The sequence below is a fragment of the Callorhinus ursinus genome, unplaced genomic scaffold (genome assembly GCF_003265705.2).
Source record: "Callorhinus ursinus isolate GAN/ISIS: 27379988/994484 unplaced genomic scaffold, GSC_fseal_2.0 scaffold71, whole genome shotgun sequence".
NCBI lineage: Eukaryota > Metazoa > Chordata > Mammalia > Carnivora > Otariidae > Callorhinus > Callorhinus ursinus.
This window is the reverse complement of record NW_027397133.1, coordinates 4,134,279-4,160,917: the sequence shown is the minus strand read 5'-3', so window position 1 is coordinate 4,160,917 and position 26,639 is coordinate 4,134,279. Positions and strand designations below refer to the sequence as shown.

General features: G+C 51.9%; 1 protein-coding gene across 1 annotated transcript; it reads right to left on the bottom strand.

Annotated features, from left to right (window-relative positions):
• Positions 1–775: 775 nt before the first annotated feature.
• On the bottom strand, positions 776–26,639 carry NOVA2 (NOVA alternative splicing regulator 2). The gene is made up of 4 exons (XM_025849979.2): positions 26,475–26,639; positions 17,749–17,892; positions 12,450–12,616; positions 776–4,229 (listed from the first exon to the last, which is right to left on the bottom strand). Exons 1-4 carry the CDS (start codon positions 26,557–26,559, stop codon positions 3,147–3,149), a joined length of 1,479 nt encoding a protein of 492 aa, XP_025705764.1. The 5' UTR covers positions 26,560–26,639; the 3' UTR covers positions 776–3,146.

Genomic DNA, 26,639 nt, shown 5'->3' with positions numbered 1-26,639 from the left:
GAGCAGGGTGCAAGGAGGCCACTCAGAGTCTCTGAGATCTGATTGGCTAACAGGGAAGGGGGGGGAAGAGGCGGTGGGTTTTTCAATGATCCCCATCCCTGACCCCACATCTGTGTCCCCTCTGGACATACTGCAGCACGAAAGATTGAGGTCAGAATGCAGAAGAGACTTTCAAGGGATGGGGAAGATGGTAGAGTGAATTTCCTAGGGTAAAAACGGGGAAAGGTGTGTGGCTCTCCACTCACCAACCTGGTGAGTGAACTAGCTCACTGAGCTAGCAAACTACCTTTCAGATAGCCCTGGCTGGTGGGGTAGGGGGTCCCCGAGAAATGTGAATAGGGAGGGGGTAGTCACACAGATACCCCAAGGGAACACTTTTCGGGAGGCCCAGCCTCCAGAGACGTGTCTGTGTGAGAGGAGTACTGGGTCCCACTGATGGGGACCCAGATTCCCATGAAAGGGGCTATAGAAAGCATCTGACAGACCAGGGCAGCTGAGGATGCAAATGATATGCAAATGAGTGCTTTCAAATCCCACCGCCCCACTTCCAGACCGTTTTACCTCTCCCTGGCTCCTTCCCCTCTTCATGAAGGCCTGGGGGGGGGTGCTGTAGGGGGCATATTCCAGCTAGACACTGCAATACCCACTGTGGGTGGAGATACTGTGAAATACCATAGGGTCTTCTGAGAGGCAGAGGGGAGCAGTGGCCCACAGGGCCACTTCCACCTCCAACCCCAAGAGCCCGCCCCCCCCCCCCCCCCCCCCCCCACAGAAGATATGTACAAAGTTACATCAAGAATTGTTTTGGCACTCGAATCTCCATCTGGGTTCAGTCTGGAGATTAAGGGTGGGGGCAGCAGCGATGGGAGATGGGGGATGGGGAAATGGGGCCTGCCCCCCACCCTGGAGATGAAGAGGGCATGGAAAAAGTCACCCTAGTGCCCAAGCTACAGCCTCCCATCAGGCGGAAGGGCCGGGGTGGGAAATTCAGTGCAAGGTACCTTGAAGGCTATTGCTTTCTAGGGATTTTCACATTTTGATTTGGGGGTGGCTCTCTAGCAAGGGGCAGGGGTCTCCCGGGCTTTAGGGGTGGGAATTGTCTCTGGCTTTTCTTCTTTCCCTTTGTTGGGAGAGAGACGAGGAGGCCTGATTCCCCCAAAGCCATGGAGTAGAGAAGGGTCTGGAAGACCTAGGAGGGGGACAAATGGGGGAGAGGGTGGGCGTGGGGTACCCCTCCCCCAGAGATGCTGATGATGGAACCAGGGCACTGGGGGCCCTGTTTTGGGCTGGAGGAAGTGGAGGTGGTCTCCAAGGGGGAGGGGGAGATGGATGAGGGGAGAGGTGGGTCTCAGCTATCCTAAGTCCATAGGGTTGTCAGGCCCTGAAATCTCAGCCTGCCAACAAGGCCTTAGAGCTGACCACAGTCGCAGTGCTCAGGGAGCCACTCCCAAACCAACTCTCAGGGCTGCCTGGCTTGGCAGACTCCATCAGAATTTTCTAGCTCCTCAGGGCCCATGGCAAGAGCACCAAAACATTCTGATCCCTCCAATACTACCAAAGTACTCCAGCTTGCTGGAAACCACAAGCCAATCTAATCTACTAGACCACACGAAGCATTCAGGCTCAAGGGACCCTACCGTGGCTCACTGAACTCTACACTGGGTCATGATGGCCTGACAGAGCCACCACACATTTGGCTCACCAGACTCAATGGAACAAAGCCACGCAGACACAAGCATGCACACAAAAGGCGGGGGTGGGAATGGGGGTCTTTAACAGTTTTCACTAGCTCCATCTCCCACCCCTCCCTGCCAGGTTCACAGACTTGGTGTATTTGGATAGAGATGACCCTGACAATATTGGGTCTTTTTCCTTAGAGTCCTCCAGATATGCTCCAAGTCCCACCCCTTATTCTCCTCCTAGGCAGACCCCCAGGCCAAGACCCACCAAAGAGGGGTGCGGGCGGAGAAGGAGTGTCAGTGACTGGCCATGGCCCAATTCAGGAAGTGCATGCTCCATCCCAATGACGTCACAGGAAATAACCTGGAGATACCACAGGAAGTACATGCCCCCATGATGTTGCTGAAGTAACCTTCAAGGAAGGTCCACTGAGACATCATAGGAAGTACCTGTCTGTCCTATCATCACAGGAAGTGACCTCTGGGGAACTACTTCCCATGACATCAGAAGGAGTCCCAGCAGCACCCCAGAGAGTACTTGACTCAGGGACACCCCAACAGGGACCTTCATTCCCATTACTCTAGGTAAAACCACAGAAGATGCCACAGGAAGCTGTTCCAGCCTCTCACAAGAGTCTTGCCCACAGGACTGGACCAATCCTAGAGCTGGCCTCATTCCCAGCAGCACTGCACCCCCTCCCCCTATACGACCTGACAACAAAACAGTGAACAGTCCCACCTAGGAGGGGCAGCTCCAATAGGGGTAGAGTCGCTGAGAAAATCTGGGAACTCTGGGGTCCCTGCTCCAAATACCCCATTTCAGCTCAGACTCCTCGGCTACCTCTACTCCCATCCCTTCTCTCAGATCTGGAACTGAAAGCAGGAGAGGTGGGGTGTTGTTTGGGGGAGGCCCCTCATTCTAGGTGGCCCAGAGGCTCCCTCCCCTCCTCCCATATGGAAACAAAAACTCACAAAGGGGGAAAAAAATCCTTACCAAAAAAAAAAAGAAAAGAAAAGAAAAGAAAAGAAAAGAAAAAACGGAAATAAAAGGAAAAAAGAAAAGAAAAAAAGAAAAAGAAAAAAGAAAATAAAAGGAGGGAAAGAAAGAGAAAATAACGCTTTGTTTTCTATTAAAATCAACAAAATGCAATATATACAGATATCACACAGACCCGGGCCCTGGGAGCGGAGGGTCAGGCCCAGTCAAGCTTAGGGAGGAAGGAAGAAGGGTCAGTTCCGAGCTGGGGAGGGAGCTTCTGGGCCCCATCCCCAGCCATCACTCAATCCTGCCTATGACTACCAGAAGGAGGGGGGGTGCAGTCAGGCTTACCCCAGCCCCATCCCACGAGGAGCAGGACTACACTCGGAGCTGAGGTCAGGAGTTGGGAGTGGGGGGTGGGGGAGGGGAGGAGAAGGAAGAGGAAGAGAAGGGGCCGGGAGGAGGGGTGGGAGCACACACCACAGGCCTCATCCCACTTTCTGGGGGTTTGAGGCCCTCACTCCCTGCTCGTAGGTGACCCGCTGGCTGATGAGGTATTGAGCGGCTTGCGTGGCCGCAGGGCTGCCCGTGATGGTGACCCGCCGGTTCCGCGTGCCAGGCAGGAACTCCCCCTTCTTGGAGATCTGGATGCGCGCGCCTGTCAGCTCCTGGTACTCCACCAACGTCTTGCCCCCTTTGCCCAGGATGGCCCCCACCAGGTTCTCAGGCACCGCAATCTCCACCAGCTCCTTGGCACTCTCAGCTGCCAACTTCTCTGCCGTCAGGAAGCCCCCGGCGGCCCCGGCTGCAGCTGCGGCGGCCACCAGCGGGCCACCCCCGCCGCCCGCCCCGCCGCCCGCCCCGGCCCCGAGGTAGCCGTTGGCGGCTGCGGCCAGGGCGAAGGACCCCAGGGCTCCGGGGGGCGGGGGCGGAGGCGGGGCGGCCCCTCCGGCGGGCCCGGCCCCGGCCTCGCCCGCGTAGGACGCCAGGAGGTTGGCGGCGGCGGCGGCGGCGGGGTTCGCACCAGCGGCCACGGCGGCCAGGACCCCGGAGGCCGCGGCCGAGTTGAGGCCCAGGCCGAGGGAGTTGGTGTTGTAGCCGTAACTGGCCAACGTGTTAAGCGCCGTGCTGATGGCCAGCAGGTCGGTGCCTGAGAAGGCAGGCAGGGCGGCCGGGAAGGCGCCCACGCCCGCCAACCCCGCGGGGCCCAGCAGGCCGGAGGCGGCAGCGGCCGAGGCGGCGGCAGCGGCGGGCAGCACATCGGCGGGGCTGGCGTACGGTGAACCGGTGGGGTTGGAGTTGGCCACGGGGCCAGCCACGTTGGCGTAGCTGATGTTGAGGCAGCTGCTGCTCTGGGGGTCTTCCTGTACCTTCTGCACGATGGCGCTCACGGCCTTGTGCACCTGCTCCGGCTCGCCGCTGACTGTCACCACACGCTCCTGAAGGTTGATGCCCTCTGGCTTCTGGGACAGCTGCACCCAGGCACCCGACTGTTCCATCACGGCTTTCACTGTGGCGCCCCCCTTGCCGATGATCAGGCCCGCGGTGCTGTTGGGGACGATCAGCTTGGCCTGCGTGTGGGGCGAGAGGGAGGGGCTTTAGGATGGTGGATGGAGACTGAACGGTAACATTAGTCTTCAGGCGGCCCTGCTCTCCCATGTCCCCAAATCGGGCCCGCTGTGCCCTTTGATATACACCGGTATGGTCCTACTGCTTGTTCAAAATGGTGAAATACTTCCATATTGGTTGGTTAAAAAAAAAAAAAAGAGAGAGAGAGAGAGAGAGCCAGTACTCCATGTCCTCTCAGTAGGCTCTCAGCCACCCTGTCCCCTGCCCCTGGGACCCCTGGGATTTCCCTTCCATCCAGCACCTTAAAGGCTTAATGGCTGACCCAGTGGGTGCCCTCCAGGATAGCGGGTGCCCCCAGCTTGCATTGGTGCTCACGCCTTCTAGATCATTAAACACTCTGACTCCCAGCCCCAGAAAAAGGAGTCATTAAGTCTCACTTTACAGAGGAGCCACTTGAGGCCTACGAGGGACTGGCCCCAAGGTTACCCAGATTGTGGAGGAGCTGTAATCCAGCCTCTTGGATTCCTGCTCCGTCGTGTTTCCCACCCTATGGCAAGGTCACGGCGCTTAACCTCTTTTTGCTATGGGCCAAATTGTTGCCCCCGCCATTCAGATGTTGAAGTCCTAACCCCCAGTACGTCAGGATATGACTGTATTTGGAGAGAGGGTCTTTAGAGAGGCAATGAAGGTTAAGTGACGTCATTGGGGTGGGCCCTAATCCAGTAGGACTGGTGTCCTTATAAGAAGAAGAGATTAGGACACAGGGACACACAGGAAAGACGGCGGGTGACTGCGGAGGGGACGACCATCTCCAAGCCCAGGAGAGAGGCCTCGGAAGAAACCAACCCTGCCCCAGATCTCAGACTTCTAGCCTCCGGAACTGTGAGAAAATGAATTTCTGTTGCTTAAGCTACCTGGTCTGCCCTAGCAATCTAATGAAGTTGTCCTATCTGTAAAATGAAGATAAAAAAAACCTTACATCAGAGACAATTGGGCACTTAAATACAGTCGTCCCCTTCTCCAGGGCAGAAAGGCCCATCCTTTGCCGCTGCAAATCCGATCCATCTTAGTTCTGGGGATGGGGGAGGGGGAGATTTCAAAACCATAAGTCTCCTTTCACATATCCAAGAGCACTTCTACACATAGGCTCCTGTTGCTCAGTCCTTCCCAGGCCCTCTCAGACCTGTGGGTTCCACTCCCTGAAGCCCCTGCCTCTCCTCTCCGCCCCTGAGCCAGACACCAAGGGTGTTTGGGAAATTTGTGAGAGCACTTTTAGTTGTCATGACAACTGGGGGGGGCAGATGCAGGCATGCAGTGGGGCAGGGCCTTGGATGTTGGCACCCCACAATCTGACACTCAGTTATTCACAACGTCGAACCGAGGAGAACTGTCCGGGTCCCGTATGACTTTTAAGTGACTCCCTGGACATTCATGTTGGCGAAAAGTCTGTTTATAAATCTCAGAGCCCAGACCTGAACCCGACGGTCCATATAAGTACCTAGTATTTTCTTTTTCCCAGGTGTTTAAGATCTACTGAAATTTCCAGGAATGCGACTAATCGGTCAACGAAGGGACGATTTTACTTTGTTTTGTTCTGAGCTTTACCAAGAGTGGTTCATCATTTAAAAAAAAAAAAAACCATGACAACAGTAGTAATGCCGTGTGTGTTATTTACATCTCCGATATGATACCCTGGATCACTGTGTTTGTCACTGTCTTTCTCAGGCTATGTGAGGTGTGAGTAGCTGACTATTTCATTACTTCTGTAGTAATATGTAACATTTACATATTAAAATTCATCTCATTTTATAACACATCACCTTCCTTTTCCTTTTCCTTTACGTAAAAAAGTCTTACAGGATAAAGAAAATGTACATGAGTACAATGGAATATTCCTTGGCAATTTAAATGAACAAAGTACTGATCCAGGCTACAACATGGATGAAGCTAGAAAACACGCTGTGTGAATGAAGCCAGACACCAAAGACCACATATTGTAGGATTCCATTTATATGGATGTTCAGAACAGGGAAATCTATAGAGACAGAAAGTAGATTAGTGGTGGCTTAGGGCTGGGGGGTGGTGCTGAGCTGTGGGGATTGAGGAGTGATAGCTAAGGGGATCAAGATTTCTTTCTGAGGAAATGAAATGTTCTAAAATTGTGGGCATGGATGCACAATTCTGAATATAATAAAAACTTTGAACTGCATGCCCTCGATGGGTGAACTGTATGTATGTGAATTAATTTCTCAATAAAACTGTTAAAAATCTTGCAGATTTAGGTAGGTAATACATCTACATTATATACACTTTCCATGTACTGAAATGAGTGTGTGTGTGTGTGTGTGTGTGTGTGTAATTTCAGAGGTAGGAGGGCTGGGAAAATATTTGTAGGAGAAAGAGGACATGGGGTTTGACAAGCCTGAGAACCACTGCTCTACTTGCTCTGTTCTTTGTTGATCTGACTTCAACTTTTCCCTCCCTCCCTCTTGCTGACCTCATGGCAGGCGTACTAGACTCCCTGCTGTTCCTCCAAGTCGCAAGCTTGGTGCAGACTCAGGGCCTTTGCACCTGCTAGGCCCTCACCTAGAAAGCTCCTTCCCAGAAAAGGAGGCTCACCTCTCTCATCATTCAGGTCTTTACACAAATGCACCCCCTTAGAGAGGCCTTACCACCCCAATTATCAAAGCTTGTTTATTTGCTTATTTTATGTCCTTAGCACAGACATCTCCAGACTTGTATCTAGCTGCTAACCTCACAACTCTAGAATGATGTCAAATGGACACTGCAAACTTAAAATCCAAAGTGGAACTCCTCATCTGCTCAAATGTGTTTCTATCATGGTCTTCCTCATTTCAGTATGTGGAAAATGCACCTTTCACTTCTCAGGCTCAAGACTTAGGAGTCCTCTCTTTTCCTCCCACTCAACATCCAATCAGCAATTCTGTTGTCTCTACCTTCAAAATATATAGTAAACGGGGCACCTGGCTGGCTTAGTCGGTGGAGTGTGTAACTCTTGATCTCGGGACTGTAAGTTCGAGCCCCACATTGAGTGTAGAGATTACTTTAAAAAAATAAAACCTTAAAAAATATATATATGGTAGATTATTCTAGATTAAAAGAGACTAATGAGAAGGGGCACCTGGGTGGCTCAGATGGCTGAGCATCTGCCTTCGGCTCAGGTCATGATCCCAGGGTCCTGGGATTGAGTCCCGCATCGGGCTCCCTGCTCAACAGGGAGCCTGCTTCTCCCTCTCCCTCTGCCTCTCCGCCGCTAATGCTCTCTCTCTCTCTCTCTCTCTGTATCTCTGTGTCTCAAATGAATAAAAAAAAATCTTTAAAAAAAAAGAGACTAATGAGGTATAACAACTCAATGCAATGCACGAATATTGACTGAATCTTGGATAGAAAAATGCTTTATAGACATAAAAGATATTTGGGGACAATGTGAATATGAACTCTTTATTAACTAATAGCATGGAATTGGTGTTAATTTTTGTAGGTGTGATAACACTAACATAACAATATAAGACATGTCCTTAGTCTTGGGAGATGCATGCCAAAGAACTTGGGTGTGAAGAGTCATGAGGTTTATACTTATTTTCAAATGGATCAGCAAAAACAAACAAACCACCCAACAAACAAGCAAATAAAGCCAACCAGTGCTTGTGTGTGTTCGTGTGTGTGTGTGTGTGTGTGTGTGTGTGTGTAAAGAGATAAAGCAAATGTTAACGATTGGTGAATCTAAGTGCAGTGTATAGGGAGTTCACTGTATTATTCGTCAACATTTTCAAAATAAAAAGTTAGGAGAAAAAAATGCCCCAGGACTCTTTCCTCCTCTTTTTCTGCTTTATTTTCATCATAGCACTTTCTACTCTCTGACATTTACTTATTCGCTTGCTTGTTTTTGGTTTCCCCATGAAAGAATGTAAGATCTACAAGGGCAGAGATTTTTGTCTGTATTGTTTACTACTTGGTTCTCAGTGCCTAGGGGAATGCCTTGTAAGCATTGAGCAAAGAGTGTGTGAATGGATGGATGGATGGGTGGACGGATGAAAGGAACGGTGATGTGCCCACAGGACCAAGCAGGAATGAGACTTGATGGAGGTGACCAGGTGTATCTCACCTATGGTGGTGGTGGTGGTGGTGGTGGTGTGTGTGTGTGTGTGGAGGTGGGGAGGTAGGGTGCTGTGCATTTCGATACACAAACTCAGCCTGATCTGAGTTTTTAGATTAATTGGACATTCTGATTTGTAAAATGGGAAGAACCTTAGTTTTTATCTATTGGCTACCTCTTCAAAAGGTCTATGAACTACTGTGTAGTAGCAGACCACTAGTTTGCAGTTTATGCATATGAATCCCTGAAAAGTTGCTTTGGACTCTGGAGACACTTGCTCGGGTTTGAAATCCTGGCTCCACCACGAATGCTGGGCAAGGGACCTAACCTCTTTAAGACTCAGTTTTCTCGTCTATAACATCCACCCCTCCTCCACAGAATTATTGTGAAGGCTAACTGAGATCATTCATGAAATGATGAGCTTGATTGAAGGGCTAGTGCCCCTTAGTTATGTTTCTGCTTGGCCCTTACAGGTATGTCATTATCCATTTATTCAAACAAGCAACATTTGCTGAGAACCTACTATGTGCTAAGCATAGGGTGCCATGTGAGTGTGCAGGTAATATGTGCTCATAGTCGATACTCAAGAAATGGTTGTTGTCATTGTTACCTCCATGGGCAGATCTGGATTTAAATCTCATATCTGTGGTACAGTTGCTTTGCAAAATAGTCTGATAATTCTTCAAAAGGTTAGACATATCATCTGACCCAGTTCCGTCCACAGATATATACTCCAAAGAACTGAAAACTGTACCCACACATATGTTCATAGCAGCATTCTTCATAATAGCTAAAAAGCAGAAACAACCCAAATGACGATCAACTGATAGACAAACAAACTGTGGTATATCCGTACAGTGGAATATTATTTGGCCATAAAAAGGAATTAAGTTTGATATATGTTACAATACAGATTAATCTTGAAAACAGTATGCTAAGGGAAAGAAGCCAGACACAAAAGGCCATGTATTATGTCATTCAATTTATATAAAACATCCAGAATAGGCAAATCCATAAACACCAAAAGTAGGTTAGTGGTTGGGACAGGGAGGGGGAGCTGGGAGAACGGACAGTGACTGCCAAAGAGGATGGAGCTTCTTTTTGGAGTGGTGAAAACGTTTTGGAATTACATTAGGTGATCAATGCACAACTTTGTGAATCTACTGAACACCACTAAATGGTATACTTTAAAATGGTGAACTGCACAGTATGTGAATTATACCTCAACTTATATATTTTAAAAAAATCATCAGAAAAAAAGTCTGACAAGTCAAGAGGATGGAACAGAATGCATGAAACCAGACCTAAGAGTCAAGAGGTATTCAGTATGATACAGCATTTCAGAGGGAAAAAGGAAAGATGAAGTAACTGTTCACCAAGAAATGGTAAGAGCAAATGCCTTCACCTTTCTGCACCTCGCTTCCTCTCCTCCAAATGGATGTAACCACAGCTACTCCATACAACCATTGGGAATAGTCAATGACCGGAGTGGCAAATGGTTAACTGTCTTCATGATAGGCCCAGGTGGTAGACCCACACAGCATCTTAGAGAGATCACAGGTGCAGTTTCATAGAATCCTGGAGTGCCAGGATGTCAGTCAGAACAGTAGAACCTTAGAATAATGTATGTCGAGAATCTTGAAATTACAGAGCTGTAGAATTGTAGGAGTTTTAGGGCCAGAAAGACCTCAGAGAACATCTGTCCCCATGATTTGCAAGTCTGTAGAGATTTGCAAATAGTAATAGTATAATAATAATTACACAGCTAACAGTTTTCCCATTTGCCAGGCACTTTGGTAAACACTTTCATATAGTCACTTAATCTCCATAACAACCCTATAAGAATAGGCAGGCACTTTTATTATCGAATTTTATGGCTTGGAAAACAGAGGCAAGAGAGGTTAAGTAACTTGCTCAAGGTCACAGAGGTAGTAAGTAATAGAGCCAGGATCTGATCCCAGGCCAGAATCTGTGTTCAGATTCCCAAGCCTTCACTCCAGAAATTCTGATTCAGTGGCTCTGGGCTGGGACCCAGGAATCTGCATTCTAAGCTACCTAGATGATTCAGATACCAGCCAGGACTGAGAACCACCAGTCTAACCCAGAGGTGGCAAATTGGTGGTCCTCAGGCCACAGGCAGCCCACAGCTACATAGTGGTTTTAAGATTGAGCCAACCTTTAAAAATCAGTTGATGTCAAATATTTCTGGCTTCTTCTGAAAAATTTGTAAGATGTGGCAACACTTTGTCTACATTCCCAAAGGGCAAGAATTGAGTCGAGTTGAGTAGCAGCTGCCCCCTTTAGGGATGGCATTATATCTCTCTGATGAGGCCAGAGTCCTCAATTCTATGTTCCCTTGCTGAATCTCGGAGGCATTTCAATTTATAATCCCTGATTTGGCCCAGCTTCCACACTGTAAAGAAAGGAAACTGAGGCTTACAGAAGGGAAAGGAACCCAGAGTAACACAGCAAGTCCAATGTAGAAAGAGAGTAGACCCGTCTCCTGACTTAAAAATCCCATAATAATATCAGCAGCTAACATTTTTTGAGAACTTTCTATGAATTAGGCATACATGCTAAGTGCTTTTTCAACATCAGTGACACTGATCACTGCCCTTAAGTAGGTGCCATAATGAATCTCATTTTGCAGATGAGAAAAATGAGGCATGGAGAAATCAAGTCACTTGTTCAAGGTTGCACAGGTCTAAAGAAGTAAGTTATCGGAGTAAGATTCAACTCAACATCTGACTCCAGAGCCTGAGCCTTCGGCCATTATCTTCCATTCTTTAGAGCCCCCTAAGTAATAAATAAGGAGAGGAAAAATCCTGGTTCTATAACATTTCGATTCCACTATCTCAGAGTTCCGTGGATTAGGGGGTGGGGTGGAAGGATCAGGCGCAGATGGTGCTGACCCCATTTTCCCTGAAACATGTGCAAACCCTTCATGAACTCTGAGCCCTTTGTGGCAGCGACCAAAGTAGAGGGAAGAGGCAATATCCTTGCCACCGTGTAAACGGTGTGGCCTGCTGGTGGGAAGGGATTCGGGAGAGACCTGGCAGGGCCTCTTCAGCACCAAGGACAGCAGCCGTGCTCCAAGCTCGGAGCCCCAAGCCCGAAGTCTTTTTTTGGGAATAATTCGCTTGGCAGCATTCTTCCAGGGCTTTCCGCCCACCGTTTCCCCAGGAACTTGGGGGAACTCAGGTCCATGGTTTCTCCCATCTCAGGGTAACAAGAATTCCCAACAACTCCAGATTCCTTTTACCGAGGGTCTCTCTCTCGTCTTTGCTTCTAGGTAGACGTTAAGGAGCCCTCGCAAATGGCCTGTCCTCCTGCCAGGGGCTCTGGCCCCTCTGCATCGAGTGTGCAAGTATATGGGAGTGGGGAAGGGGAGAGAAAACGGGGAGTGTGCGCAGCTCCCCTCCCCTCCACCTCCTACCCATCCAGGGCCACGCCAGGGGCTTTGCAGCAAGCCCACCTGCCCGGTGAGCACCGGTCATGGCAACCAGAGAGGCCAGGGTAGTGATTGGTCCACTCCCTGCCACGCCCCTACGCCGCCGCTTCCCCGTAACTGAGGCAACCAAGAGGCGCTGCCCTCCTTCCATCCCTCCTAGAGAGGGCTGTGTAGGAGAGGGACCTGCCCCCTCTCTCTCGCTAGCAAAACACCCGTTTCTCCAAAATGGTTACTTACCCCATACCATAATTAATGGAAACAGGGAGTATGAGGCCATTTCTAAACTCTTCTGGATGTGGATGGGTTGTCAATGAAGTCACTTCCGGTGAGAACAGGAAGTGGGAGGCAGGTTGCTCTGGGAGACAATGGGATGAGGTGGAAGGAAGGAGAGGGTCTAGAGAATCCCAGGAAGGAGGGATAAGGTGGGACAAATTCTCCCAGACCTTCACTCTCTCTCTGTGTCAAGCCCACTCTAAAAGGTTTGGAGTCCCTAGGCTGACTCCCTAATAATACAACTACTACTATGTATTTGATTGACAAACGTCTTATCGGCGTTATCCCATTCAGTTCCCACAGTAACCCAGTGATATGGGAGAAGTGTTTTCTCCCGAACCTCACTGGCTTTACAGAAACCCAGTCTTTGCCCCTGCTGACCTGCTTGGCTCTGTCGGGGTTCATCGTGGTTTGGGGTTGAAGGATGTTGACCACCTCAGGCTTGGTCATTGCTTGTGGGATTTCTCGGACCTTCTCAGCAATAAAGCTGTGCACAGCATTCAAGGCCTCTGCTGTGCCCTGTACCAGGCATACTCGTTCTGTGGTTCCTGTTGAGCAAGGGAGAGAGAGGGCACCCTCACCACACAGGAATGGGAAGATTCCTGGGAGACAGGCCCCATTTAATGGAAAGAGAAAACCTAAATCTAGAAAGTGGACCTAACTGGGCCCAGGTCACATGGTAAGCCTGGGGAAGTTGGCATGGACTCCCAGGCCATGATGGGTAACTGGGAAAGTGAGTGGAATGCCTGTTTTATAATCTGCACTTCATGTCCCTCCCCCAAAACAACCCCAGGGGATGGAAGAATGATACTTAAGTGCTTTGCGATGCCCACAGCAGCCCTGGGCAGGGGAGACAGGGCTCAGCTGCCTCTTCCCAGTCCTTGCTGGCTCCAGGTTGCTCTGGCAACCATTCACTCCCTCCCCCCCCCAGAAACCAAGAGCTCAGGCCTGCAACGGTTGCCACAGTAACTGGAACCCCCTTATCGGTCTGGCTGGCCGGGTCCTCAGCCCACCCCCAGGGGGACGAGGGACGAAGCCCCGTTGCCGTGGCAACCCCTGAAAGCCTGCAGCGAAGGCCTCTGGGCTTTTGGAGAGGATGGGGAAGGGCTGGGGGATGGGGGAGACAGAAGAGAGGCCAGAGTGCCCGCCTGGACCCACCAGATGGAGGGCTGAAGGGTGGGGGAGGGCAAGGGTATGGACAGGGGAGAGCAGAGACAACTCATGGAAGGGAAGGGACTCAGGGATGAAGAAAGGAGGGTGAGGTGGATGCCTTTGCTGGAGATTGTCTAGATTTTGGCTGTAGTTCTAACCTAGGCATCCTTACTCTGTGTGTGTGTGTGTGTGTGTGTGTGTGTGTGTGTGTGTGTGTGTGTACACTAGAGGTAGGGAGGCAGTGGGGAGAAGAGAAGCCAACTCTGGATGATGTTGGGATATATGTGTGTGGGACAGAGACTCCAGGTGACACTCTGACCAGTGAGAATATATCTGTGAGGCTGTTTGGGTGAGTGGTGTGTGTGTGTGTGTGTGCGCGTGCACGCGTGTCCATGCATGTGTATACCCGGGCTGGACTGGTTAAATTATCTTTATCTGTGTATGTCTATAAGAGAAAGTGTGGGAGAGACTGAGATGTGAACAGACAGTGTGACACAATGAATCCAGTAAAGATATGTGCACTCTTGCACATGGGAAAGACTTTGGGTGTCACTGTGATGTTCAAGGTTATGGATATACTGTTTGTGAGACCGAACTGCTTGTCCAGGAGAGTTTGAGAGAAAGAAACAAAGAGTCTCATGAAGCAGCACTGGGGCTGTATGATGAATGAATATCACTTTGAGACTGGATGTCAGCGTGAGTGTTGGCAGCAAAGAGACAACCAGACACCTTTCGGTGTTCAAAAGACTATTTGGATGACTGGTGTGTGGTATGTGTGTATATGTGCGTGAGCCTGTGCATAGGAGACAGACAGACAAGACTTTATCACACTGGTGTGTGTCAGTGTGAGCAAGAGTGAGAGAGAGACCGACAGGCAGACTCAAGTGTCAGTATGACGAGAGGACTGGTGTGTGTGTGTCTGGATGTATATGCATTACAGCCGGACAAAGACGGCTCTACCGTGACCAGCTGGTGTGACAGGGTGTGTGCCCGGCTGAGCTGTGCATGTTTGGTGTGTGCAGTGGGTGTCTGTCTCTCCCTCTGGGTGGGACTGTCTGCAGGGACCAGTTCGCTCCTGGGTCTGTGAAAGGTCTTGAGTGTGCGCCAGGTTTCATGTGCCTGAGTGTCTGGGACATTTGGGGGTGAGGCTCCAGTCTCCCGTGAGCATTCTAGAGCAGCATGATGGTGCCACCATCCTGACCCCTCGCTGGCCATCTCAGCCTGGCATGCCAGTCTCACCATGTGTCCGGGTGTCACTGTCTTGGGGGCACTTGGATAGTTGACATCCTCCCTCTCCTCTGGGCCACTGTTCCTCACTTATTACCCCCAACCCCAGAACAATGGACTTGTCTGAGCCAAGGGTGAGTCAGCGTGCAGGCTGCCTCCGTCTGGGTGTAAATAGGAAAGGGTGTGGGTCAGGGTGGGAACTGGGGGCGGGGGAGCGGGGTAGCCCTAGGGAGAGCCTGGCTGAAATGGTTCTGCTCTCCATTTCTGCTGAGGATCCCTTCCAGCTCAGGGAGGCTGGGATTTCCCACCCTTTGTAGTTCCCAACTGGGGTCCACAAGGGCTTTGGGGGACTCGGTTAGCCCCTGAAAGAGTGTCCGATAATGACAGCTGGTGCTTACAAAATACCAAGTGTTAGACACTATTCTAAGCACTTTGTATATATTTGTGCACTTCAGGTAGGAGGTAGGCAATATTATTATTCTCAATTTACTGCTAAAGACACTGAGGCACAGAGTAGGTTTGGGATCTGTCCAAGTTCACTCAGCCAGCAGTGCAAGCTCAGGGTTTTGAACCCAGGTGTCTGGGTTCAGGTCTGGGCTTTTAACCACTGAGCTACCCGTGCTCAAGCTGGGGTGTGCAGACTCTTGTGTGTGTGTGTGTGTGTGTGTGTGTTGGGAGGAAAGCATAAGATGACTCCATTTTTGCTACTGTATTTTTGATAGTAAAAAAAAATATGTACGGGTTTATCAAGTAGTCACTTAAGATTTTGTACTTCAAGGCAATATGTTATAAATCAATTTTTTTAAAAGTGTGTGTGTGTCTGTGCTTTTCCTCTGGGGACAGAGCTTCAGGCAAATATTCAAAATCAGAAGGAGTTTGGAATCGCTACGGTGTTTGAGTGGATGTACAGAAGTCTGTGTGTGTGGCTTTGGGCAGCTGGCTGCTTCTTTCTGGGTCTCAGTTTTTCCATGTACGATCTGGAAGGATAGAGTCTGGGGCTTCGTGTTTCCTGTACCAAGGAGGGGACCCCCTTTGTGCTCTGCCCCTCCCTTGGGGTTAAGGGTCAGGTAGGTTTTTGTTTCATGTAGTAGACACAAGTGCAGTGTGTGTGTGCATGCGTGCGTGTGTATGTCCATCTGTCTGTGGGTTTCACCATTGTCATTTCTCGGTGCTCTGTATGCTTCAGTCACAGTGAACAAACTCCTCCTCCAGCCTTTGAAGATGCTAGTTCAACTTCCTGGAGTACTCTTCCCTGCTTTTATCTAGCTCACTCTTACTTATTGTTCCAGGCCCCTCCTCCAGGAAGCCCTCCCTGACCTTCCCAGGCTGGGTCAGGTGCCCTGTCTGGGCTGCCACCATCCTTTCGGCTTCCCTGTCCTAGCCCTGACCATGCTGGGTCATGGCTGGTGTTCAGTCTGTCTTCCCTACTGGGCTGTGAGATCTGTGAGGGAAAGGGGGTGGGGGGATATCTCAGCCACTGCTATGTCCTCATCTCTGTCCATAGAGTAGGTGCTCAGAGAATGCAGGTTGAATGAATGAATGAAAGGGTGTTAGTTAGCCAGGAGCAGAGGGAAATATGCTCTTCATTTCAAGCAGTAGTGTCTTCATTTCTTGTGTTCCTGTGGGTCCTGGGAAGTCCTAGGGGGCAGGACTAGGATGTAGGGGGCCGTGTCCTGCATCTTTGAGCTGGCACAAGCCATATGATCTGGAAATCCATGTCAGCAGTGGGGAGGGGGTGCTGGATGCCTGTCCTGGGCCTGGGGAGAGATGCTGGCTCACGTTGCTTGTTTGAATAGTATTTGGCCCAAGAAGGCCAATGACTGTCCCATCCTCTGGGGTTCTCAGCTGCCTGGCCTGTGGGATGTGTCATTGAGTTGGGAGGAGAGGATGTATCTCATGTCACAGAATGTGATCCAGGCATAAGGAACCAAGTGTCCTCGGATAAATGCCCCAAGCAGAGGTCTCATCCGTATCTTGTGGCCTAGGGGGCGTGTGAGGGAAACTGGGCCAGGGTGGAAGAGGAAGGTGGGGTGGGGGGGGTGTGCCTGGTTCCCTGGACGCTTCTCTAAACCTCTTGCCAAAGCTGCTTAGTGAGATGGGAGGCAGGGCAGGTGGAGGGAGGAGGGAGAGAGAGAGAGAATATGAATGTGTCCTGACCCTGGGCTCCAGCTCTGGTGTTTGACCTAAAAAATCCAAGGGGATTAAGGATGAACTAGAATCAGCTCTGGACCAAAGATGCAGCTCTGGGGGCCTTCCCTGGGGGACATCCTTAGATGTCGAAGCCCAGGCATTGGTCTTGGGAGGGGAAGATGGATGGGGTGACAGATAATGCAGGGAACAGTAGAGAGGGAGTGGAGGGGCCTTGGAAATGTTCTGGTTGTAGGGAGAAAGAGAGCTGGGGGAGAGGCAGAAAAGGGGCTGGGTTTGGAGGAAGGAAGGAAAAATGTGGGGGCTGAGACTGGGAAGGAAACATGAAGGGAGAGGTGGGTGAGGGGCGATCCAGCAGATCGTTGAGGGGGTGCTACTGAATATTGAGTGGATGGTTGACCAGAGAGAGTTCAGGAGCAAGAGAAAGAAAAACATGAGACTATGAGAGGTGGAGGGCAAGGAAAAGATGGGGTGAGGGGCGGGAAGACAAGAAGGGGAGGACAGAGCAGGGAGGGAGGGAGGGGAAAAGCAGAGACGGACAGGACAGATGGATGGGGACAAGCGGTGGGGGACATCCAAACAGAATCAGAGAGATAGAAGCAAAAAAGAGGAGCCAGAGAGAGGTGGATGGGAATGGAGACTCAGGGAACAAGAGATGGGAAAGTCAGAAACAGAACGAGAGAGAGGTAGGAAGAATGACAGAGAAAACCAGCGAGACTCAAACTGGGCAAGATGGGGTAACAGAGAAATCCAAAGGGAAAGAGTGGGGGGAAAGAAGTGTGTGTGGGGGGGAGTGTGCAACACGGCTGGCTGGCCCCCCAACCCCAAGGGACACCCTGACACCTGCCTCCCTGCCCACCCTCCTCCAGCAACTCCAACTGACCCAAAGAGGCAGGTGTGTGGGAAGGGGCACATCTGCCAGCACATCATGCAAATGAACTCATGAATATGCAGCAGGCCCATTGTCTTGCCCTGCCCCCACCCCCATCTGCTCAGGCGTGGCCCCTGGGGCTGAGGGCAGCTCTGTCCCCTTAGGAGGAGGGGAGGCCCCCCATCACTATGACTGCCCCAAGGGCAGCTCTTCTTCCCCCTTATCCAGGGCCCAGGTGGGAGGGACAGGAGGCCAAGGGCAGAGTCCTGGGCCAGGGCTCACCCGGATAGAAGTCTTTGGACTTAGAGAGCTTGATGGTGGCTCCTGTCTCCTTCTGCAGCTGCACGATGGTCTGCCCGCCCTTGCCAATGATGGAGCCTGCCGCGTAGCTGGGGATCAGCACCTTCAGGAAGTATTCGCCTTCCTCTGCAGGGGCACACGGGTAGGGGAGGTAAGGGAGGCAGGGGAAGGGGTCTTCACCTTCGGCATGGTGTGGGCAAAGGGAGCCACCGGCATCACGGGAACATACAGGAGCAATGGCCAGGAGAACAGCAGCAGGGAGAATAATACAAATAATGATCTTCATTCATTCACTCGCTCATTCATTCATTCGTTCATTCCACGAATAGTTACTGAGCACCTGCTGCCACACGCTTGGCACTGTTTTAGTGAAACAGCCGTGAGGAAAACAGACAAACTCCCTGATTTCGCAGGCAAATGAGGCAAATAAGGCCGAGAGAGTTTCAGTGATTCAGCCAAGAGCTCACACAGCTACATTCTTCTAGAGTGGGGGAGACAGACAGTATGTTTTATGTTGGATGGCGGTCAGCACCAAGAGAACAAAAAGGGGCAGGAGAAGGGAAGGGGGATTGTAGGGGTTGCAGTGTCAGATCCGGTGGCCAGGAAAGCCCTCCCCAAGAATGTGGCATCCTTTGTTTAACAAACACTTCTACAGAACCTAGTATACACTAGATTCTGTTCCAAGTACTACACAAATACTAGTTCTTTTAATTTTTCACACTGATGCTATGAAAGAAGTACTTTGCAACCTGGCCTTAGAGTCCAGGCTCTAGACCCTTATGACTGATTGTTTCCAGGCTGTGGAGGTGGGAATGGAACCATCTGGCTCTGTGGGAGAGCAAGTGCAAAGGCCCTGGGATGGGATTGTGCCCGAGTTGTCCAAGGAAAGATGAAGTAGCCAGTGTAGCTGGGGCTAAGGAAGAGATGTGGAGAGTGGAAGCGGATGACGGCTGGGAGGGGTGGTGGTAGTGGTGGGGCCACGGTGAGATCTTTGATTTTTACTCCAAGTGAGATGGGAACCATGGGAACCAGAGATGGCTCTGAGCAGAGGAGGGATGGGATCTGACTTAGGTTTCCAGAAGATCCCTCAACACTCAATATAGACCCTGTACTGTGATGAGTGCTTTGTAAGCTTGACCTCAACCATTCCCTACAACTCCCAATGAGGGTGGTATAATGAGCTCCATTTTTACATGGGAGGAAACTGAGGCATGGAAGTGGTGAAGGCACCAGCCCAAGGTCAGCTGCCCAAGGGCACCAAGAAAGTCACTGGCTTGAGATTCCACTGCAATTCTGCTTCATTCTTGGCCCTCACTTGCTTAGCACCTTCCGATGCTGGTGGCTGAAGACCAATGCACTCAAGGACAGTCTCCAAGACCCAGGGGCAGTGAGGTGGTGCCAGTGGTCACTTGTGGGACTGTGGCCATTCTTTGTTATGGACCAATTTTCTTGGTCATGTGTAAAGTGTTTTGTTAATGCACTCAAGGCACACGCTTAACCTCTCCTACCTTTTAACCCAACTGTTGTCCCTACGTTCTCATAGGGTAGAAATTCTGGAGCCTTCTCAGTATAAAACCCTCTGTGATTTGGCCCTGCACTTCTTTCCAGCTTCACGCCCTCATCTTCCTCTATGTGCATCAGACCTACTTCCTCTTTGTTCCTTAAACGTTCCCTCCTCCCACCCACCTCAGGGCCTTTGCACGTTCCTTTTGCTTGGAACTCCCCTCCCCCAGTGAATTCCTCTTGTCCATCAGGTCCCCACTCAAATGTTGCTTCTTCTTGGAAGGTTTCTTTGAACCCTGGGGAGGAGATGGATCCCCTCCCGTTCATTTCATGCCTTCAGAGCAATGTATCACATTAGTCCACTGGAGCTCACCCGTGTCCCAGGGACTCATGCCATGGCCCAGCACACAGTAGGCATGCAATAAACGCTAGAGAAAGGAAGGGAGGAGCCAGGTCACTCTGCTTCCAAAGCTTAAGGTCTTAAAACATCCCCCAGTGGTTTTTAAATTTTTTCTTTTTAAGCAAAGGAAGCCTATTTTCAATGTCTCACATGAAACACCAACACACAGAGCAGATGAAAGAGAAACTGTTCTGGTAAAAGTGGGGGCAGGGCGGGGGGGCCGGGAACCCTGCCCATGTCTGCCTGATCCCTTAAGATTGAAGGTTCTGGGCTCCCTGATATGTTAAGATGGGGGTACAGGGGCAAGGGGCTGGATGTGGCTTCACAGGCATGGGGAGGAGGTCCAGGATGAAGGGGTTGTCCTGAGCCCAAGGCAATCCACTTAAACTTGCCTCATCAGACCATTAAACCTATTAGGTAATTAGCCCGCCAGAGCCCCTTCCCATCAATCATCCTGACCCCCCCCCGAATTCACTTTCTTCCCTGGGCTCACAGAGGCAGCCTCTTCCCTGCCCCTGCCCCATCCCTAAACCTGTCACAGAGATGGGGGACCAGTCCTCCATCCCTGAAAGGCTCAGAAAGATGGGGAGGGCATTCTCACAAAGGACTCTCTTCTCTTTTTCCTTCTTTAACTCCAATCCCTATTTTCTCTCCAGCCAGGGCCTCTTCCCCAACTTCCTTCTTGAAGGTGGAAGGTGTTCATCTACTCTGAAGAAAACTGGATACATCCCCCACCCCATTTTTTTGTGCCCTCTGCCTTCCCCTTCCCCTTCCCCAGGAATCTCTGTATGCAACAGCAGAAACAGCCTTAGACTGAGTGTGAATTTTGTTCCTGACGGACCACAGGGCCTTGGGCAAACCACCTCACCTCATGGGGCCTCAGTATTCTCATCGGCAAAATGGGGATGTGATAGCACTACCTCAGAGGGCTAATTAATTAAGTGATAAACTGTAAAATACTTAGGATGATCTCGGGCACGTGGAACACTTGAGAAATGTTAGCTATCATTACCTCCATCATCATCATGACCATTACCGATGTCAGGAACCCAAGCAAAGTCCTTCTCAGAGCGTCTGGCCCAGGGTAAGTGCTCTACAAATGGGGAGACGAGCCTCTGAGGTCTGAGGTTTTCATTGAGCGAAGGGAGAAGGAGGGGAGACCCCACTTCATCATTTGCCCCTAGGGGCTGTCCCAGGCCTTTCTCTGCTTCTTGGAGGAGGAATGAGCTCTCGCCGATGGAAGCAAGACCCTGCCCAGCATCTCTCTGACTCCCTTCCTTCTCATGCCACTTCTTGACTTTGCCCTCGATGTATCCCCTCAGTACTCTTTCCTTCCATCTCTCCCCCTTCTCTCCCTTCCTCCAACACATCCTCCCTGAGCACCCACTCTGTGCCAGGCCTTGTTTGAGGTGCTGGTGACACAGGAGGGAACAGACAGTCCATTTCCTTCAAGTCCACTCACTTTTAAAATTTAAATGCGTCTCTTTAAAGAGGACACTTAAAAACCACTGCTAATAATCAAGAGTCTGAAACCTGGTTATGTTTTCCCCTCCAGAGCATAGAATATAAATGTACAAGGGTAAAAAAAAAAAAAGTTTGTCCATGGACCCCCTTAAGCCACCTTCTGGGTGCTCGAGGGTCCCTGTATCAGACGAATGTAAATTGGGAGCCTTCACCTGAGGCCAGCCTCCTATGGAGAATGACTCCCACCTGCAGAAGCTCAGAACTCAGGGCAAGAGTCCCCATTAGGGTCAACAGACCCCTCTGACCCTCTTCAGAATCTTCTGCATGTCTTTCCCATTTGGGAGCACTTGTCCCCCACCTTTAATGCCCCGTGTGAGTCCCATGTCCCCCAGGAGAAAGCCAGGCCTCTGTTTCCCAGCCTGCTCTGCAGCAAGGGGAGACACATACCCTCGGCTGAACCTGGAGCCCCCAGACCTCACACGGCTCCCACCCAGTCTGAACAACCAAGGCTCTGCCTGTGAAAAAGTTCTTCCTTCTACTGAATAGGATCTAAATGCCAGAACTCCACACCCACCTATCTCCACCCCCCTTTTAGCTTTCCCCCTGGGGTTCAGGAAGCTCCCTTTACCCTTGACCGTGGCTGGAGAACTAGAGATGCCCACTTCTCTCCTGCTGGTTTTCCTCCTGTTACAACGTCAAGCATTCCCTCCCTCTTCTAGTCCCCCCCCTTGTGCCCACTTTCTTCAGAAATGCTTCTGGAGTTTCCAAAGAGCAACCAATACCCCTCTCCCCTTAAATAATGGAGACCTACCCAAGAGATTTGGGGTGCTGTGTGGTAAGAGCCGCACTTTTTATCAGAGCGTTGACCCCGATAGGAGGCTTTAAAGGTGGGGGGAAGTCATTAAGGACAAAGGTAGAGCTGAAGGGGTGGGGGGTGTTGTAGGGGTGTTTTCAGTGACAGGAGGTCTAGGGGTGCCGTGCTCCTGGAACCTGCTCTGGCTTGCAGGTTGGGGACGGAGGTGTTGGTGTGTTCCGCGGAGGTGTGAGGCGGCAGGGGTGTGATGTTGACGTTGTCGTGGGAGTGTGTGGGGACGTGGCTGGCGGAAGACAAGACCACACGGGCGGGGTGCGGTGCCGGGAGCAGCACCGCTCAGGAGGGCGGGACCGGCAGGTGTGTGAAGCAGTCTCTGTGAATGACGGTGTTGCCGGTTGGCGGGAGAAATGCAATCCAACCGAAGCTGGGGGGGGGGGGGGGCCGCAGGCCCAGGGGGGGGGGGGGTGGGGGGGGGGGGACGAGGGGCCGGGGGGGGGGGGGGGGGGGGGGGGGGACAGCATGCCCAAGGTGTGATGCTGTCTTCGAGCTGTGACACTGTCTCTGAGTGAGAGAAGGGTGGATGGGTATGATTTCCTCCGGGCGAAGCGCCGCGGGATGGTGCAACAGGCCTCCGATGACATTCTCGGTCGGAGGCACGGATAACAGTAGTAACGACAACTATCGTGTATTGACGCTTTGCTGTGTGCTTCATATATACAGTCTCATTTAACCCACACACCAGCCAGGCTTACATCTCGCAGCTCCCATTTTCCAGATGAGACTGAGGCTCGAAGCGGTGGAATAACTGGCCCAAGGTCCCACACCGAGCCCATGGCAGTGACGAGATGGACCCTGGAAGGTTCTCACTCTCGGGGCTCTTAACCCTGGTGACATTGTCTTGCTGGGAGCAAGACTTGGCGGCTGGAAGCTCGAAGCAGGGCGGGGGGGGGGGTCGGCGGGTCGGTGACTGGTGCACATGTGCGTGTGTATGTGGGGAGGGAAGCTGCTGTTTCTGTTCATATGGGGGTGACAGAGGTGGGGATACAGTCAGGAGTATGCCATGCTAGTGGCACCTTAAGAGTTTCATCCGTACTCAAGGGTGGAGGAGGGGGGCGTCGTTTGGTATTGACTATAGTCATTTGTCTCTCTGATGAGTGAGTTCCTAACCTGAGTTTCCATTCAACTTCTTCACCCGAGTTCTCCTGTCTTTACGTGCCTTGTGTCCCTCCCAATGGCGTCTGGCAGTCATAGTGCCCAGACATCAGTTGGAACAGCCACCATCTCCTCTCTGAGCCCCCGAGAATGGGCAGGAGTGGTAGGCAGGCTGGCGCTGTGGGCAAGAGCTCAATCTGCCCGGTCCGCCACTGCTTGCTGTGACACCCCAGAAGACTCCCTCGACCCTCTGGGTCGCGGTTTCCTCACCCAAAAATGGGGTTTCACTATAGCGTCCACCCACATAATGGAGCCAGCCTCCCAGATTCAAATCCCAACTCTGCCTCTAATTAGCTGACCGACCTCGGGCAAGTTACTTAACCTCTCTGTGCCTCGGTCTGTCATCTGTTAAGAAGGGTAACCTAAAAGAATTGTAAGGATTACATGATTGGTCTGTGCTAATACTTCCTGGTACACTGCAGGCCACAGATATTAGCCATTATTATAATTTATTATGGTTAATTATTACATCACGGAGTGTTGGAGAATCACATGAAATACTGCCTATAAAGCAGTGAGCAATAATACTGGTAAGTGGTTACTACTATCATCCTTGTAGTTATTGTGATTTTCCCACCTGACAGATGGTGACTCTTGAGGCTCAGGAAAGGGGTGAGGTTGACCCAGCATCCCCCAGTCATGACAGTATTATTGCAAGGAGCCCTCAATTTTGAGATGAAAGTCCCGGATCCTTGCCCAACGCTGCCTCCTGAGTGTTTCTGTAAACGGAGGACTGTCCCTTTGCATCTCCAGGCCTCAGTTTCCCCACAGGTCACCAGGAGGGGAGGTGGAAGAGGCTGGAGGAGAGGGTCCCTGAGGGCTCATCCTAGTTTCCCTTGCTACTGAGGGAGGCAGGATGCCCAGCAGTTAAGCACATGAGCTCTGGAGCCAGACGGCCCAGGGTTGGATAGATCCCAGCTCCACCAACTTATGAGCTGTGTGACTTTGGGCAAGTGGTTTCATTTCGCTGAGCCTGTTTTCCTCATGTGAAACAGCAGCTCAAATCATCTCCCCCGGAGGGTTGTATTAGGAAATTAACCCATATCTCAGAGCCTGACTTCTAGTAGGTGCCAAGTACTTGGGCCTGACCGTCCTTGGCAGCATCTCTATTGTTAGGTTGTGCTGCTCGGAGCAATTAGATTTGGAGCACCTCAGCCCCTTTAAAAGAAGGATGTGACACCGCCCCCCCCCCAAGCAGGGGCAGTGCCGGGCTGCCAGGTCAGGCTCAGGGACCGCCTGGGTCCCCGCCTGGGTCCCCGACTCTCTCCAGGACTGGGAATGGCAGTGGAGCAGGAAGAAGGGAAGGAAGTTGGCTGGGACATATTCATGTGTGTGCTGGGGGTGGGGGGAGCAGGAAGAAGGACAGGAAACTCCCTCCCACCCCTCCCCCAACTTCCCTTTCCTTCAATTTCTGCTGGACACACTCTCACAGGCAGCCAGGGGGTCCCTGATTCCTGTCCCACCTGGACAAGGGGGGGGGGTGGCGCTGGAACGGAGGAACGAGACTTGGCTTGTGTTCCATAGAGGGGAAGAGATGGGGGGTCCCCACCCCACCCACTACAGAGCCTGGTGGAGTGGGGAGCATGCACTCTGCCCCAGGTCATCCCTCTCCCATCCGGAGGAAAAGGCCAGAGGAAGCAGATTTTGGCCAAGGTGACAGCAGGGAGGGGCTTGTCTGCTCTGGGGTCTCCCTCCATCCAGGGAGTTAATAGGCTGGGCTCTGAGACTGAGAATCCCTCCTTCCTGAGTCCCTGGCCAGAGAGACACCCACTAGAGTTTCCAGTTTGTCTTTTATTCTCTGGTACACATACCTCCTCAGGTCACACACACAGTGGGGGCCCTCCTGTCTTACACGCGCATACCTTCTGTGTTGTCAAACACTCAGACATCTCACACACACACACACACACACACACACACAATCCCTTGTCTCTCACACATGCAGAATCACTCCCACATCTCTAGTGGTACATACTCAACCATTTCACACACACCCCCTCCCCTTGTTACAGATATATATATACACACACACACCCTCCCCTTGTTACAGATATATATATACACACACACCCTTTCCCTTTTCATACCCCTTCGGTGTCATATACACACATTCCCCGTTCCCTGTCACACGGGCACCCATCCTTCCCTCTCCTTGTTACACACCCTCGTGCAGCTCACCAACAGAGCCCTAACCTCTCCCGTCATACACCCACCTTCCCTTGTTGCACACGCCCCCTCTGATGTCACTGTTGCACACCTCCATGTGTCACACCCAGCCACAGCCTCTTTGGAGTCACACCCACACCCTTTTCTTGTCACATACCCTCACCGGCTTCTCCTGGTCCCACCCCACCCCAGACACGCCTGTGTCACACACACTGAACTACCTTCCTTGATCCACACAGCCTCTCATGGCTCACACCCAGAGCTGGCCCATTCAGCTTCCCCCACACACCCCCTTGCATGTCACACACACCCTCTCACTCATGTGTCACACTGCCACAGCCCCCTCTAGGGTGACATGCACACACTTTCCCTTGCCACACGTACCCCTTTGAGGGTCTCAAACACACAGCCCAGCCCCTCATCTCATTCTGTCTCTTACACACACACACACACACACACACACACACACACACACACACCTTTCCTCTCATATCCATGATCCCTAAAGTCACACATCCAGGCTTTACAGGGCCCACACGCGCACATACACACAAACACACACACACCTCTCCCAGCCACACATTCTCCCACCTAGCTTTACACACCCACCCATTCCTCCACCTCACCCAACACACCCACCCAGCTTGTCCCCACGCACAATCTCACCCATGGCCCACTCATGCCTCCCTCTGGGACAACCCTTGCTCAGGACATCCCCAGGGAGGGAGGCTGGGAAGCTCCAGGTCCACAGGCCTCCTCTTCTCCTTCCCCCCCCCCCCCCCCCCCCCGCCAGGACACGCCAGCCCGGGAACACCCCTGCCCCGAAAGGGTCACATCACACACCCCTCAAGGACACAGAGACGCCCGCCCAGAGGGACCCACGCCCCCCATCCTTTGCGCCCCCCAAGGACACTTACCACCTCCTCCCCCCCATCTCCTCTCAACGCAGACAAAGCTCCCAGCCCCCGGCAGCGGCGAGAGAGGGAGGGGGTCTGGCCCCCTCCCCAACGCCCCTCTCAGCTCCCCGGTCTAGGGAGGGGCGCCCTTCCCCGCCCCGGAGCCCTTGCACCTGCCACGGCGGGGGAGGAGGATGGAGAAAGGCGAGGCCCCCTGCCCGCTCCCCCACACCGAGTCGCAACCCTTTCTCACCTCCCGTGTTGCTGCGCTTGGTGCAGACCACCTCGGGGGGCGTTTCGAGGGGCCTCTTGCGGGAATCCGGGGCCTCGGGCTCCATGGGGGGGGCCTGGGGCGGCGGCTGCTGCTGCTGCGGCGGCTGCGGCGGCGGCGGCGGCGGCTGCTGTGGCGGCGGCGACG